Source organism: Asparagus officinalis, chromosome 4 (assembly GCF_001876935.1).
Source record: "Asparagus officinalis chromosome 4, Aspof.V1, whole genome shotgun sequence".
NCBI lineage: Eukaryota > Viridiplantae > Streptophyta > Magnoliopsida > Asparagales > Asparagaceae > Asparagus > Asparagus officinalis.
Genome location: NC_033797.1, coordinates 9,591,465 through 9,602,812, shown reverse-complemented (window position 1 = coordinate 9,602,812; position 11,348 = coordinate 9,591,465). Strand labels below are relative to the sequence as shown.

General features: G+C 35.3%; 1 protein-coding gene across 1 annotated transcript; it reads right to left on the bottom strand.

Annotated features, from left to right (window-relative positions):
• On the bottom strand, nt 7,055-10,991 carry LOC109838158 (protein FAR1-RELATED SEQUENCE 5-like). Its single transcript, XM_020406622.1, has 9 exons — nt 10,973-10,991; nt 10,163-10,299; nt 9,421-10,058; nt 9,027-9,285; nt 8,505-8,948; nt 8,120-8,185; nt 7,665-8,008; nt 7,514-7,557; nt 7,055-7,386 (listed from the first exon to the last, which is right to left on the bottom strand). Exons 1-9 carry the CDS (start codon nt 10,989-10,991, stop codon nt 7,055-7,057), a joined length of 2,283 nt encoding a protein of 760 aa, XP_020262211.1.

The following is an 11,348-nucleotide window of genomic DNA, read 5'->3' as shown; positions in this document are numbered from 1 at the left end:
CACCTGTTTTCTCTGGTATACGTCAGATTTAGAGGACGGACATATCCAGCTTGGAGATGTGCCAGAGCCAGGATATTCTCAGCAGGAGTGCCTTGCAGACAGAGTTGAAGAATAGACCGAAGCTCAGTTATCTTTTCTTAGTTGATGGTCCTAGTTACTTTTGTAGTACTTTTCTTTCCAGTTGAACGATGTATTTTATATTTCTTCAATATTCAGTTGTTCAGTCATGTATAAGGGCATGCCAAATAATATGTCTTGGATGATATTCACTTGTGATATAGATATTCTGTTCTGAGTTGTTTATTATATTCTCGCTATTTGTGATCGGGGACCTGTGCCTCTTTGCATTTATTTCTTGACGCTTAGCGTATTAGATTGAGAAGAAATGTTCTATTATTTATTTCTCCTCAATCTAATACGTCACGGGCTTGCTCGCGTTCTGATTCCCTTTATTCTGGGAAGCGGGGCGTGATAATATATATATATATATATATATATATATATATAATTTCTATGTTTGAGACCTTTATAAACATCTTTCATGATATTATATGTAGTCTCTTAAGTCTCTTTAAATATGAGTTGCGATTGATATTTTTTTTATATGTTTTGCTCACATATAGCCGCCTTGTTTTTCTTGACATATGTTTTTAGGCTTTTTGATAGAGGGAGCCTTTCCTATTTCTTTTCTTGTTGATACTCACCGTGCCTTATTGATATGAGGAGCTTTTGCTCTCTATTTTTATTGTTTTCCCCATATTGATATTGACAAAGGAGGAGAAACAACTCAATTGTGAGTATATCATTCTATTAGTTTTATGCATGAGAATTATAATTTGTATATTCATTTGGTATTATGCATATTCTATATACTCTTTGTGCAGATTGCTTGTCATCATCAAAAAGTGGGAGATTATTAGGTCTCTTGTTTATGAGCCTACTATCTAATCTAGTTTTGATGATTAACAAATAATTACTAATAATATTTGTCGAGTGTTTATTTGTCTATTAGGTATTCTACATAAAGATCATCCAGTTGAAGGTTGGATGGACTTGCGCCTACACGATCATATCCATTGGAGGATAAAAGGAATATCGGAATGAAAATTTGCATTTCAAGTCAAGTACAAGTTCAAGTTTTCTCCACAACCATGATGAGCATATCGAAGATCTCTTAGCTTGGGTATATTGTTTCTAATTTAGATCTTATACTTTGTGTGTTTATGCTTAAAGCTAAAATATTACACACATACACGTTTTTTGTTTATCGCTTTCAAGTGAAATAAAAAAAAATGAAACAAATAGTTACATTTACAAACATAAATAGTTTCATATTTATCATCTTTATTTGGAAAATAATGTGTTTATGGATTAAATACTTAGATTCACTGCAGTGAATCGAGATTCACTGCAGTGAATCGAGATTCACTGCAGTGAATCGAGATTCACTGCAGTGAATCGAGATTCACTGCAGTGAATCGAGATTAACTGCAGTGAATCGAGATTCACTACAGTGAATCGAGATTCATTGGATGTATCTCTATTCACTCAAGTGAATAGCTATTTAGTGGAGTCAATTTGTATGCACTCAAACATAGAGAATCTCGATTCACTAATGTGAATCCTGATTGTTCGTAGAGAATTGAGAATTGAGATTCACTTTATCATGATTGTTTGTAAAAAATAACAAATATGATCCTAGGCCGAGTATATAGGATGGATATTTTCCCAAATATGATCCGAAGCCAAGTATATAGGATGGAAAAAATTATATGCTTTATGTATACTAACAGTGAAATTAAACTGTAACGATGATCAGTTTTTCCTTGTTGTGTTGAGGGACAAGACACTGAAAGAATGTATGGTATGGCATGGAGTTGGTTTCATATCATTGAATCTGGATTCAATTTGATGAAGCTCGATACAACTTGTTGAATCTGGATTCACTTTGCTAAATCTCAATACATTTGGTTGAATCTCGATTCACTGTAGTGAATCTAGATTCACTTTATTGAATCTCGATACATTGTAGTGAATCTAGATTCACTTAGAGTGAATCTCGATTCAATATAGTAAAACACTATTGACTGCAACGATTCAATGGAGTGAATTGATATTTACTCAAGTGAATCGCGATTTAGTGCAGTGAAACGAGATTCATTTCAGCGAAATGCTATTCACTGAAATGAATCGCGATATGGATTATAATATCTATATTCAATAATGTGATTAAACCTTCATGCTTGCCATGCATTATGCAAAGTCTGGTATCATTAAAAAATGAATTGTCATCGATTTAGCAGGTCTACGATCTAGTTCAAGAAACAAACAAAAAGCATGTGTTGAGGTATTTACACCTATACCTCAACAGAAGACAACACGGGTTGTGACCATGCAAAGCAGTGACGATGACTTCATCAACCCCCCAAATAATCCTGACAGTGAGGAAACATTAAAGCGTACAAGGGATGAAGACAATGAACAGACCCCAAAAAGAATGAAGAAGAAAAAGGTTGGTGTACTAAAAATTTTTAATTTTTTTTGTGTATTCAATGATGGATAATTTGATCTAATTATATTATTTTTTGGGGTGGAGAAGCTTGTGAAAAAAAGATATGTGAGGTCCAACATTGACGATAACCTCGTCAACCCCCCAAATAATCCTACCGATGAGGAAACATAAAAGCGTAGTAGGGATGAAGACAATGAACAGATCACTGGAAGGTAAAAGATGAAAAAGGTTAGTGTACTAAACATCTTTTTTTTGGTATTAACTGATGGATAATTTGATCTAATTATATTTTTTTTGTCACTGGAGAATCTTTTGAAAAAAAAAGTGAGTTCTGAACCTAAGGAGTTGACTAGGATAAGGGTTTTTCCAAAGATATTCTCTGATATGGTTTCGTCACTCTCTGACTCCCAAAAAGAATGGGTGAGACTAGCTGGACTTGGGGCTCTTTTACAATTTGGATTAAAGGAACTGCCACATATGTTGGGGTACCAGATTCTGCAGTCCTTTGACAGTGAATCCGTTGCGCTTAATCTTCCCAGAGGATCAATCAGTATCACAGAGGAAGATGTACATCAAGTGATGGGATTACCTCTGGGCAGGAAGCGTATACCAGCTTCCAGTACTGGCAAGTCAACATTGGTGGATGAATAGAGGGCTCAATTCACAGACAGATTTGGTTGGAAGATTACTCCAGGGGCTGTGTCTGAGAAACTGAAGCACAATTCTGATGTTAACCTGTTTTTTAAACTGAATTTCTTGGTTCTCTTTCACAACAGCATGATCCAGTCGCTTAGCAATCCGTATGTCAACCAACGGATTCTAGTACTTAGTGATAATGTTGATCAGTGCTCTGAATACAATTGGTGTTCTTTCTTGCTTGACTCAATGATAGATAGCCAACACAAGTGGAAGGTTGACCCGACAAAACAATCTACACGGGTCCTCTTGCATTCTTGATTGTAAGCCACTTGTATAATATTGATTTATTTTTACATTACTGTAGTTAAAGTAGTTTTACTTGATGATTACTAATTGATGTGCTTTATTTCTTATCTCCGTCTTTTTAGCTGTTCTATGCCGATCGGGTTCTGTTCAAAGGTAGGAGGTTGGTTGAGAGAACAACCCCTACATTTTTAGGATGGACTGACTTCGCCTTGAAGGAAAGACAATCAGAGGAAATAAGAACAAATTCATTTGGCAAAGGTGCATTTACAGAGAGGGTTGAACTTCCAGATTCATCTCTCGAATGCAGAGTGTTACTGGAAACTCTCCTAAAAGTGTTGATACAATTAGAAAGGTTAGCAAATTAAGTTGGAATACTTTGTTTATTCAATTTATTCTCGATTCAGTAGGAGTGAATCTCGATTCACTTAAACTAAATGTCGATTCAGATTAATGAATCGTTTTACTAGTAATGAATCTCTTTTCAGATCAGTGATTATCACTCAAGTTAAACTGAATTCAGATTCAGTTAAGTGAATCTGGATTCAGTGATACTCAATATCAATCTATTGAACTGAATCTGGATTCACTCTTACTGAATCTCGATTCATTGAAGTGAAACTGGAATGAATCTGGATTCACTACTAATGAATCTTGATTCTAATACATTGAATGTAATCTCAATCTATCGAATCTTGTCTATCGCCATGTTAATAATTTATGGTGACCAATGTCTGTCATATTCAAAATGCAGGATTGTATTGAGAGGGTTCAACGGAGAGCTGCAGAGCTGGAATCTGCAAAAAATAGATTTGATGCTGAGTGTGAGACAATGAGAAAGCTGTTCCCCGATGACAATGAGCTCTTTCAAATTCAACAGAGAGTTTCAAATGTTCTTGTGTAGGGGTGTGGACATCGTGCAAGTACCTGTGATGATGAAACAGCTGTGGGAAACATTGTTGATGATACCCCTAATGTGAACACCAAGGTGAGTAGAGATATGCATTGTTCCCCTGCTGTTGATCCAATATCAGCTGAGATACCACAAACACAAGTCTCCCTAATGTTTATTCAAGAAGTTGATAAGATTATAGAGTCTGTTAGCATGAAAAAGGATGACAGACCAATGAGACGGAAGATCAGCGAATGTAGTACCCCACAGACTGAGGAACCTAGTTTTTCTCTTGGGCAGACACAGGATACTCAGACTGAATCAGTGGAAATGGTTGATGTTGTTCAGATTGCTAAAGCTTGTGAATCTGAAATCATTGATGAATCTGTACGAAGAACTGATAAACAACCTGAAGATGCTGCTGCAGTAAATGAATGTGAAGGTAAGAAAGTTCAGGTGGCCGAAAATAAGGGACATGCGGGAAGGGGGAAAGAAAAAAGGATGGTGAAGCCTGCAACGTCTCTTCGGTCACCATGGGTGCAGAGGGTATCTCAGATTACTGCTAGGCAAAGTCAGCTGGAAAGCATCATATGGAATTGGGTACATAGAGAAGTAAGGCATTCAGGTGATGATACCGCTGAAGAAGAGAATTTGTGAGTTCTGAACACTTATTTGATATTTTATTATTAGGTGTGAGACTCACTATTTTTAGTATTTTGTCCCTTTATTAAATTGAATATTGTTACTGTTTTTCAGTGAAATGGTTTTTAAGTGGAGACAAATTGAATGTTTCTTACCTGCTTTCAAGACTTTCCTTCCTTCTGAGGACATTGAGGCAAATTTAATCAGCATTTGGTCCTATATTTTGAACAACAGAGAAAAAATGAAGTCCGAAAATTCTCCACTTAGATTCTTCTGCAATGTTGAGACAACCGTAAGTATCTTCCTTTATTCTTTTTAAAATAACAATTCAGTTACATCTTATTTAACAAGTTTTATGTTGTACAGTTTTGCAACATTCATCACACAGATGAGGCCAATGATGAATTGAGATACAGTCAGTTTGCTTCCCGTATGGATGAGCAACTTTCTCTGTATCCACATATGAAGTTTAATGAGATTGATATGGTAAAGATTAGAATACAATGTTTTTGTTCTTTAGCCCAATTTTAACTATATCTGTAAAATCTCTGATTAAATTTCACAACAAATAGGTCTTCTTCCCCATAAATGCGTTTGAGCATTTCTACATTGTATGTTATGGGCTAAAGAATCCAAGTATGGAGCTGATTGACAATAGCAAAAACTGTCCAAACTACAAGGAAAAATACCAAGGTCGTCCTGAGAGTTTGGTATGTTTTTTCCACCTTACATATGTTCTTTAAACATTTACTGGCAAAAAACAGTAATGAGTGAATCCATATTCACTATAGTGAATCCAGATTCACTATAGTGAATCCGGATTCACTATAGTGGATCCGGAATCACTATAGTGAATATGGATTCACTATAGTGAATATGGATTCACTATAGTGAATCTAGAATTCAATAGAGTCAGAGAATTCCAGATTAGCTAACTCTAGTGAATCTCGATCACTATAATTAGTGAATCTGGATTCACATTTACTATAAAGCTCAATTCACTAGAGCTAGTGAATCTGTGTTCACATCACGTAATAACGATCCACTAGCTATAACTAGTGATCTGAAATTTTGATCACGAGAGTTAGTGAATCTGGATTCACATCTTACTATGAATCTCGATTCAATATAGCTAGTGAATCTGTGTTCACATCACATAATCACTATGCACTACCTATAGTTAATTCTAATGAATCCAGATTCACTAATATGAATCCAGATTCATTAGAGTAAATCCAGGTGAACTAACTCTATTAAATTCTAGAGAGCTAGATCCATTGAATCGTGATTCAATGTCATTAATACTGTTTGCATATAAACAACCAAAACAAATTGTATACTACATTAAACATTACTGTTTAATAATTTGGATTTGTTATGTGACACTGATTACTTTTGATTAAACAACACCAAAATTTTGTGAGATATTTGGCACACAAAAAACATCACAAGGCGAGCGAAATAAATACATTAACGCCTGACAAACTTGAGATGGAGTGGAGAACGACCAAAAACAAATTTGATTGTGCTATTTTTGTCATGAGACATATGGAGACCTACATGGGCGGTGGTACAGCAAATTGGAACTCTGGTTTTCATAGAGAGGGTGTAAGTGTTTAAACTAATAATGTGTTGATAATTTACATTTAGTCTTTTTGAATTAATCAAATTTAGAATATAGCTACTGAATCTTGAACTGAACTTTTATTCATATCGACAGGAGTGATTAAAAAATCAGCTACATAGACTGAGGTCTATATACTGTTGCCAAATTCTTACTGAACCAACAAATGAATTGGCCAAAGAAGTCATCAGCAAAGCCCAACAGCACTATGATGAAACTGCCAATACCAAAAAAGAGACGAAGAAGACCACAAGATCTCAAGGAAAATGATATTCTGTAATCACCATAATTTTAAACGTTGAAGTTTACAGTTATTGAGTACATTGTCACTTAATGTTATGGAATACTCTAGTTTGTGTTGAACTGCTTTTCTATGTAAATATACTTTATGAGGAATAGCTTTGTCATAGTTTTATTTCTGAAATGAAATATAACAACTAAATTAAACATCACTTTGTTGTACTGTTTTCTTTAATGGGCATGTCTGTGCGTCATGGAAATCGATTATTTTGCACATATTACACAGCCTTGGCACCTTCTTTTTTCGTTGAGTAAGTGATTTCTCATAATCACCAACAATTCTCCGTCCACACCCCTTGTTTCTACCTTCAATGGGAGGTTTAACGATCACTTCCGCTGGTATTTTTGAGCCAACAAAAAACTCCATTACATCATTTTTGTTCTGTGTGTCAGATTTCCAACTAGATTCACGCAAACTGTGCTTCAACTCCTTCAACTTCCCTTCCAGGTAGTCAAGTCTCTCACCATCTAAACCTGCCAAACTCACACAGGATTGGAAATCATACCATATGTCATTCAACTTACGATTTGTAACTTCAATTGCATTACATTGTTCTGATATTTCTTAATAATCCAGTAAATATATGTAGTTAAGAATTACACAATTCAGCAATTTGCATAAGAAATGTATTCATAAATATGATTCTGAAACGAAATATAACAACTAAATTAAACATCACTCTGCTGTATTGTTTTCTTTAATGGGCATGTCCGTGCGTCATGGAAATCTATTTTTTCACATATTACACAACCTTGGCACCTTCTTTTTTTGTTGAGTAAGTGATTTCTCATAATCACCAACAATTCTCCGTCCACACCCCTTGTTTCTACCTTCAATGGGAGGTTTAACGATCACTTCCGCTGGTATTTTTGAGCCAACAAAAAACTCCATTACATCATTTTTGTTCTGTGTGTCAGATTTCCAACTAGATTCACGCAAACTGTGCTTCAACTCCTTCAACTTCCCTTCCAGGTAGACAAGTCTCTCACCATCTAGACCTGCCAAACTCACATAGGATTGGAAATCATACCATATGTCATTCAACTTACGATTTGTAACTTCAATTGCATTGCACTGTTCTGATATTTCCTTGAACTGCAATGAATGCCTCATCTCAGCACCTTTTGTCCATCAGTTCACAACAAGATGTCTTGATATTTTTGTTACATCAGCTTGGTTCAGTGCAAAAAAACCATGTCTACATACTATACCCATTTTCTCAAACAGCCTACACGTACATTGCACGTCATTATTCAAGTAAGCGTGTTTCACCTAAAATTCAAAAAACAATGTATATTAGCACCGAGTAAAAAAAGAAAAAGACAAGTACATGAATTCTGTGTTGTGAATCGAGATTCACATCACTGAATCGAGATTCACATCACTGAATCGCGATTCACATCACTGAATCGCGATTCATTGCATTAAAAACAGATTCAATTTCTATTGTTTCAATATCCATTATTAAGTTTTACCTCAAATATTTTCCATGTCTCTTTTTGTCCTTTATGGAAAAAATCTTCACGCCATCTTCTTCTGATATACTGTTGATACTCATATCATAACAGGATGACATTATCTCACTCTGTACCTCATAAAACATTATTCGAGTGTACAACTCTGCTACATCCCTCTCCAATAACAATGGAGTGTCCATTCTTGGCATCGACTTCGTTCCTTCATAGTTTAATCTTGCGTTTGTATGCCTTTGCTTCTCCATAGCACTCTCGTATCGGAGATAAAATTTCGTTAATGTGTCAGATCTACGGTTGAATTTGTCAAAGAAACTGTTCTCACTCTCTGATATTGATGTAGTCCGCAATAAACCGGCCATTGGATCATCAACATAATAGGCTGGAATCCATGACTCCCGAATGTTATACAGTTCACACAACCATTCATGACTTTCAAGCTTATATTCTTTCATAACATCTTTCCAACCGACTTCAAATGTTGCTGGATCTATATCTATACTCCAAATCAGTGCATTGATCTTCCTCTTGAAATCATCCATCTTCGAAATGCATTTTGCCAACTACAATATAAATATATAACGAAAGATTCAGTATTTATCTAATGAGGATTCATTATATTTATATGTGGGATTCATTACCTTTTGGTTAAATTTCTTCATGATGTGCCACATGCACAAACGGTGACGTGCTTCTGTAAAGACAGTTGGTATAGCTTGCTTCATGGCAGGGCACTGATCTGTAACAATACACTTTGGCTCGCGAATCATGCATTTCATGAATACCTCAAAAATCCAGACATAGTTATCAATGTCCTCTTTAGCTATCAATCCTGCTGCAAATACAACACACTTCTTATAATTGTCGAGACCAGTAAATGGAACAAACTTCATGTTGTACCTATTGTATCACATACAAAAAATATAAGATTCACTTCATGTTGTACCTATTGTATCACATACAAAAAATATAAGATTCACTATGATATATAATTACAATATTGTTTATAGTAAGAGATTAACTATAAAATCTTACTTGTTTGTGGAATATGTAGAGTCAAATGATATCACATCTCCAAATACATCGTAATTTCTTCGCCCAATAACATCTGCCCAAAAGATGCGAGTTAATCGACCCCCTTCATCGACTGCATAATCATAGAAAAATCCATCACTCATCTCCTTCTTATCCGTGAACTTCTCGATGATCATTTGAGCATCTCGATCACCAATATAAAGCTTCACATCCCTACTCCAATTTTTAAACTCGGTACAAGTAGCACCAACATTAGAATAACTTCCACACAACTCTTTAGCAAAGTTATATGTTTTGTTAGGCCCCATGTTGGCTTTTGCTCCATCAAATACAAGTTTCTTATGTGCGAGACCGAGAACTCTATTTGACTTCAAAAATTGTTTCCCACTACCGGAGACCAAAAAATGAGAATGCTCTTCAACGAATGAGAGAACATTATATCCTTTCAAACCATCAAACTTAAAAACAACTTTAGCTTTGCAACCACATCTACTAGATACAGTTCTCCTTCTCTTTTTCGAACTGCTACTAAAATCCTCATAATCAACATCCATCTTTGATTCATTGCTGCCAGCTCTACTGCAAACAATGTTTTTAAGAAGAACTGTACCGTCCTCATGTTTCTCTCTGTATGCCGTCTGATCTCAAACCCACTTTTATGTCCATACTCTCGGTAAAACTCTATACCATCCTCTAGTGATCGGAAGCTTTGGTTTAGATAAGGTTTAAATTCAGCTCCAACCAGAGGTTTCCAATACATACCACCACCTGGTGATTCAAAATGAATCGAGCTAACTTCGTCCATTCCATCTTCCCCAAAATCACTGTCCGATGCATTTATAACATGTGGTTCCTTAATTTGTTCATTGCTGCCAACAACTGAAAATAAAACAACATAAATAATATGGCTATATTTTGATATAATGAATCTGGATTCATGACAATGAATCTGGATTCACTCATGTGAATCTCGATTCACTATATTGAATCCATATTCACTACATTAAACACGTGAATCCGTTTGAACACGTTCTAGTTATTAGAGAATGTAATGATTTTTCATAATATATTCCCATGTTTTCTTTAGTGAATCTGGATTCAATGAATTTAAGCTCTCCAATTAAATTAGCATAAAATGTTCACGAATATAAACTCCTAGACAATAAGTCATATGACTAAGTTTTGATATACTGAATCTGGATTCATCGCAATGAATCTAGATTCACTAGAGTGAATCTCGATTCACTTTTTTGAATTCATATCATTGCAAATTAATCTGGAGTGAATCTCGATTCACTGTATTGAATCCAGATTCACTGCAGTGAACAAGTGAATAAATTATGAAAAACACTGTAATCTCTAACAATGAATCTCGATTCAATGCAGTTAATCTAGATTAACAACTATAACGTGTTGAACTGAATTCAAACTCTCCATTTAAATCTCCATAAAATGTTTAAGAATGTAAGCTCCTATATAATAAGTCATATGACTAATTATTTAAATACTGAATCTAGATTCACTCCAATCAAAACAACTAGACACTACACACCTGAATTCAAGCTCTCCATTTAAATCTCTATAAAATGTTTAAAGGTCAGCTGCTGGACGATGATATGCTAGACGATGAACGAGAGCTGCTGGACGATGAACGAGAGAGCTGAAGAACGTTGAACGAGAGCTGCTAGACGATTTCAACGTTGAACGAGAGCTGAATAAAGATGATTGATGAACGAGAGTTGCTGGACGATTTTTAGATTGAGAGAGAGCTGCTCTTCGTGACTGTTGGGTTCACTACAACAAATTGCACTTTTCCCGACGCTTATTCCCGACACATGGTAAAATACGTCGCCAAAAACTATGTTTTTCCCGACGATTTTAGTTAGCGTCGGCAAAACATATATTTTTCCCCACGTTTATAATTAGCG

What these genes read in the sequence shown, in the direction of transcription:
- LOC109838158 (XM_020406622.1), bottom strand. An exon ending in TCTACATATTCCACAAACAA is followed by an intron (nt 9,286 to 9,420) that starts GTAAGATTTTAT and finishes GTGATACAATAG; the next exon opens with GTACAACATGAAGTTTGTTC. An exon ending in CTCGAATAATGTTTTATGAG is followed by an intron (nt 8,186 to 8,504) that starts GTACAGAGTGAG and finishes TTTGAATTTTAG; the next exon opens with GTGAAACACGCTTACTTGAA.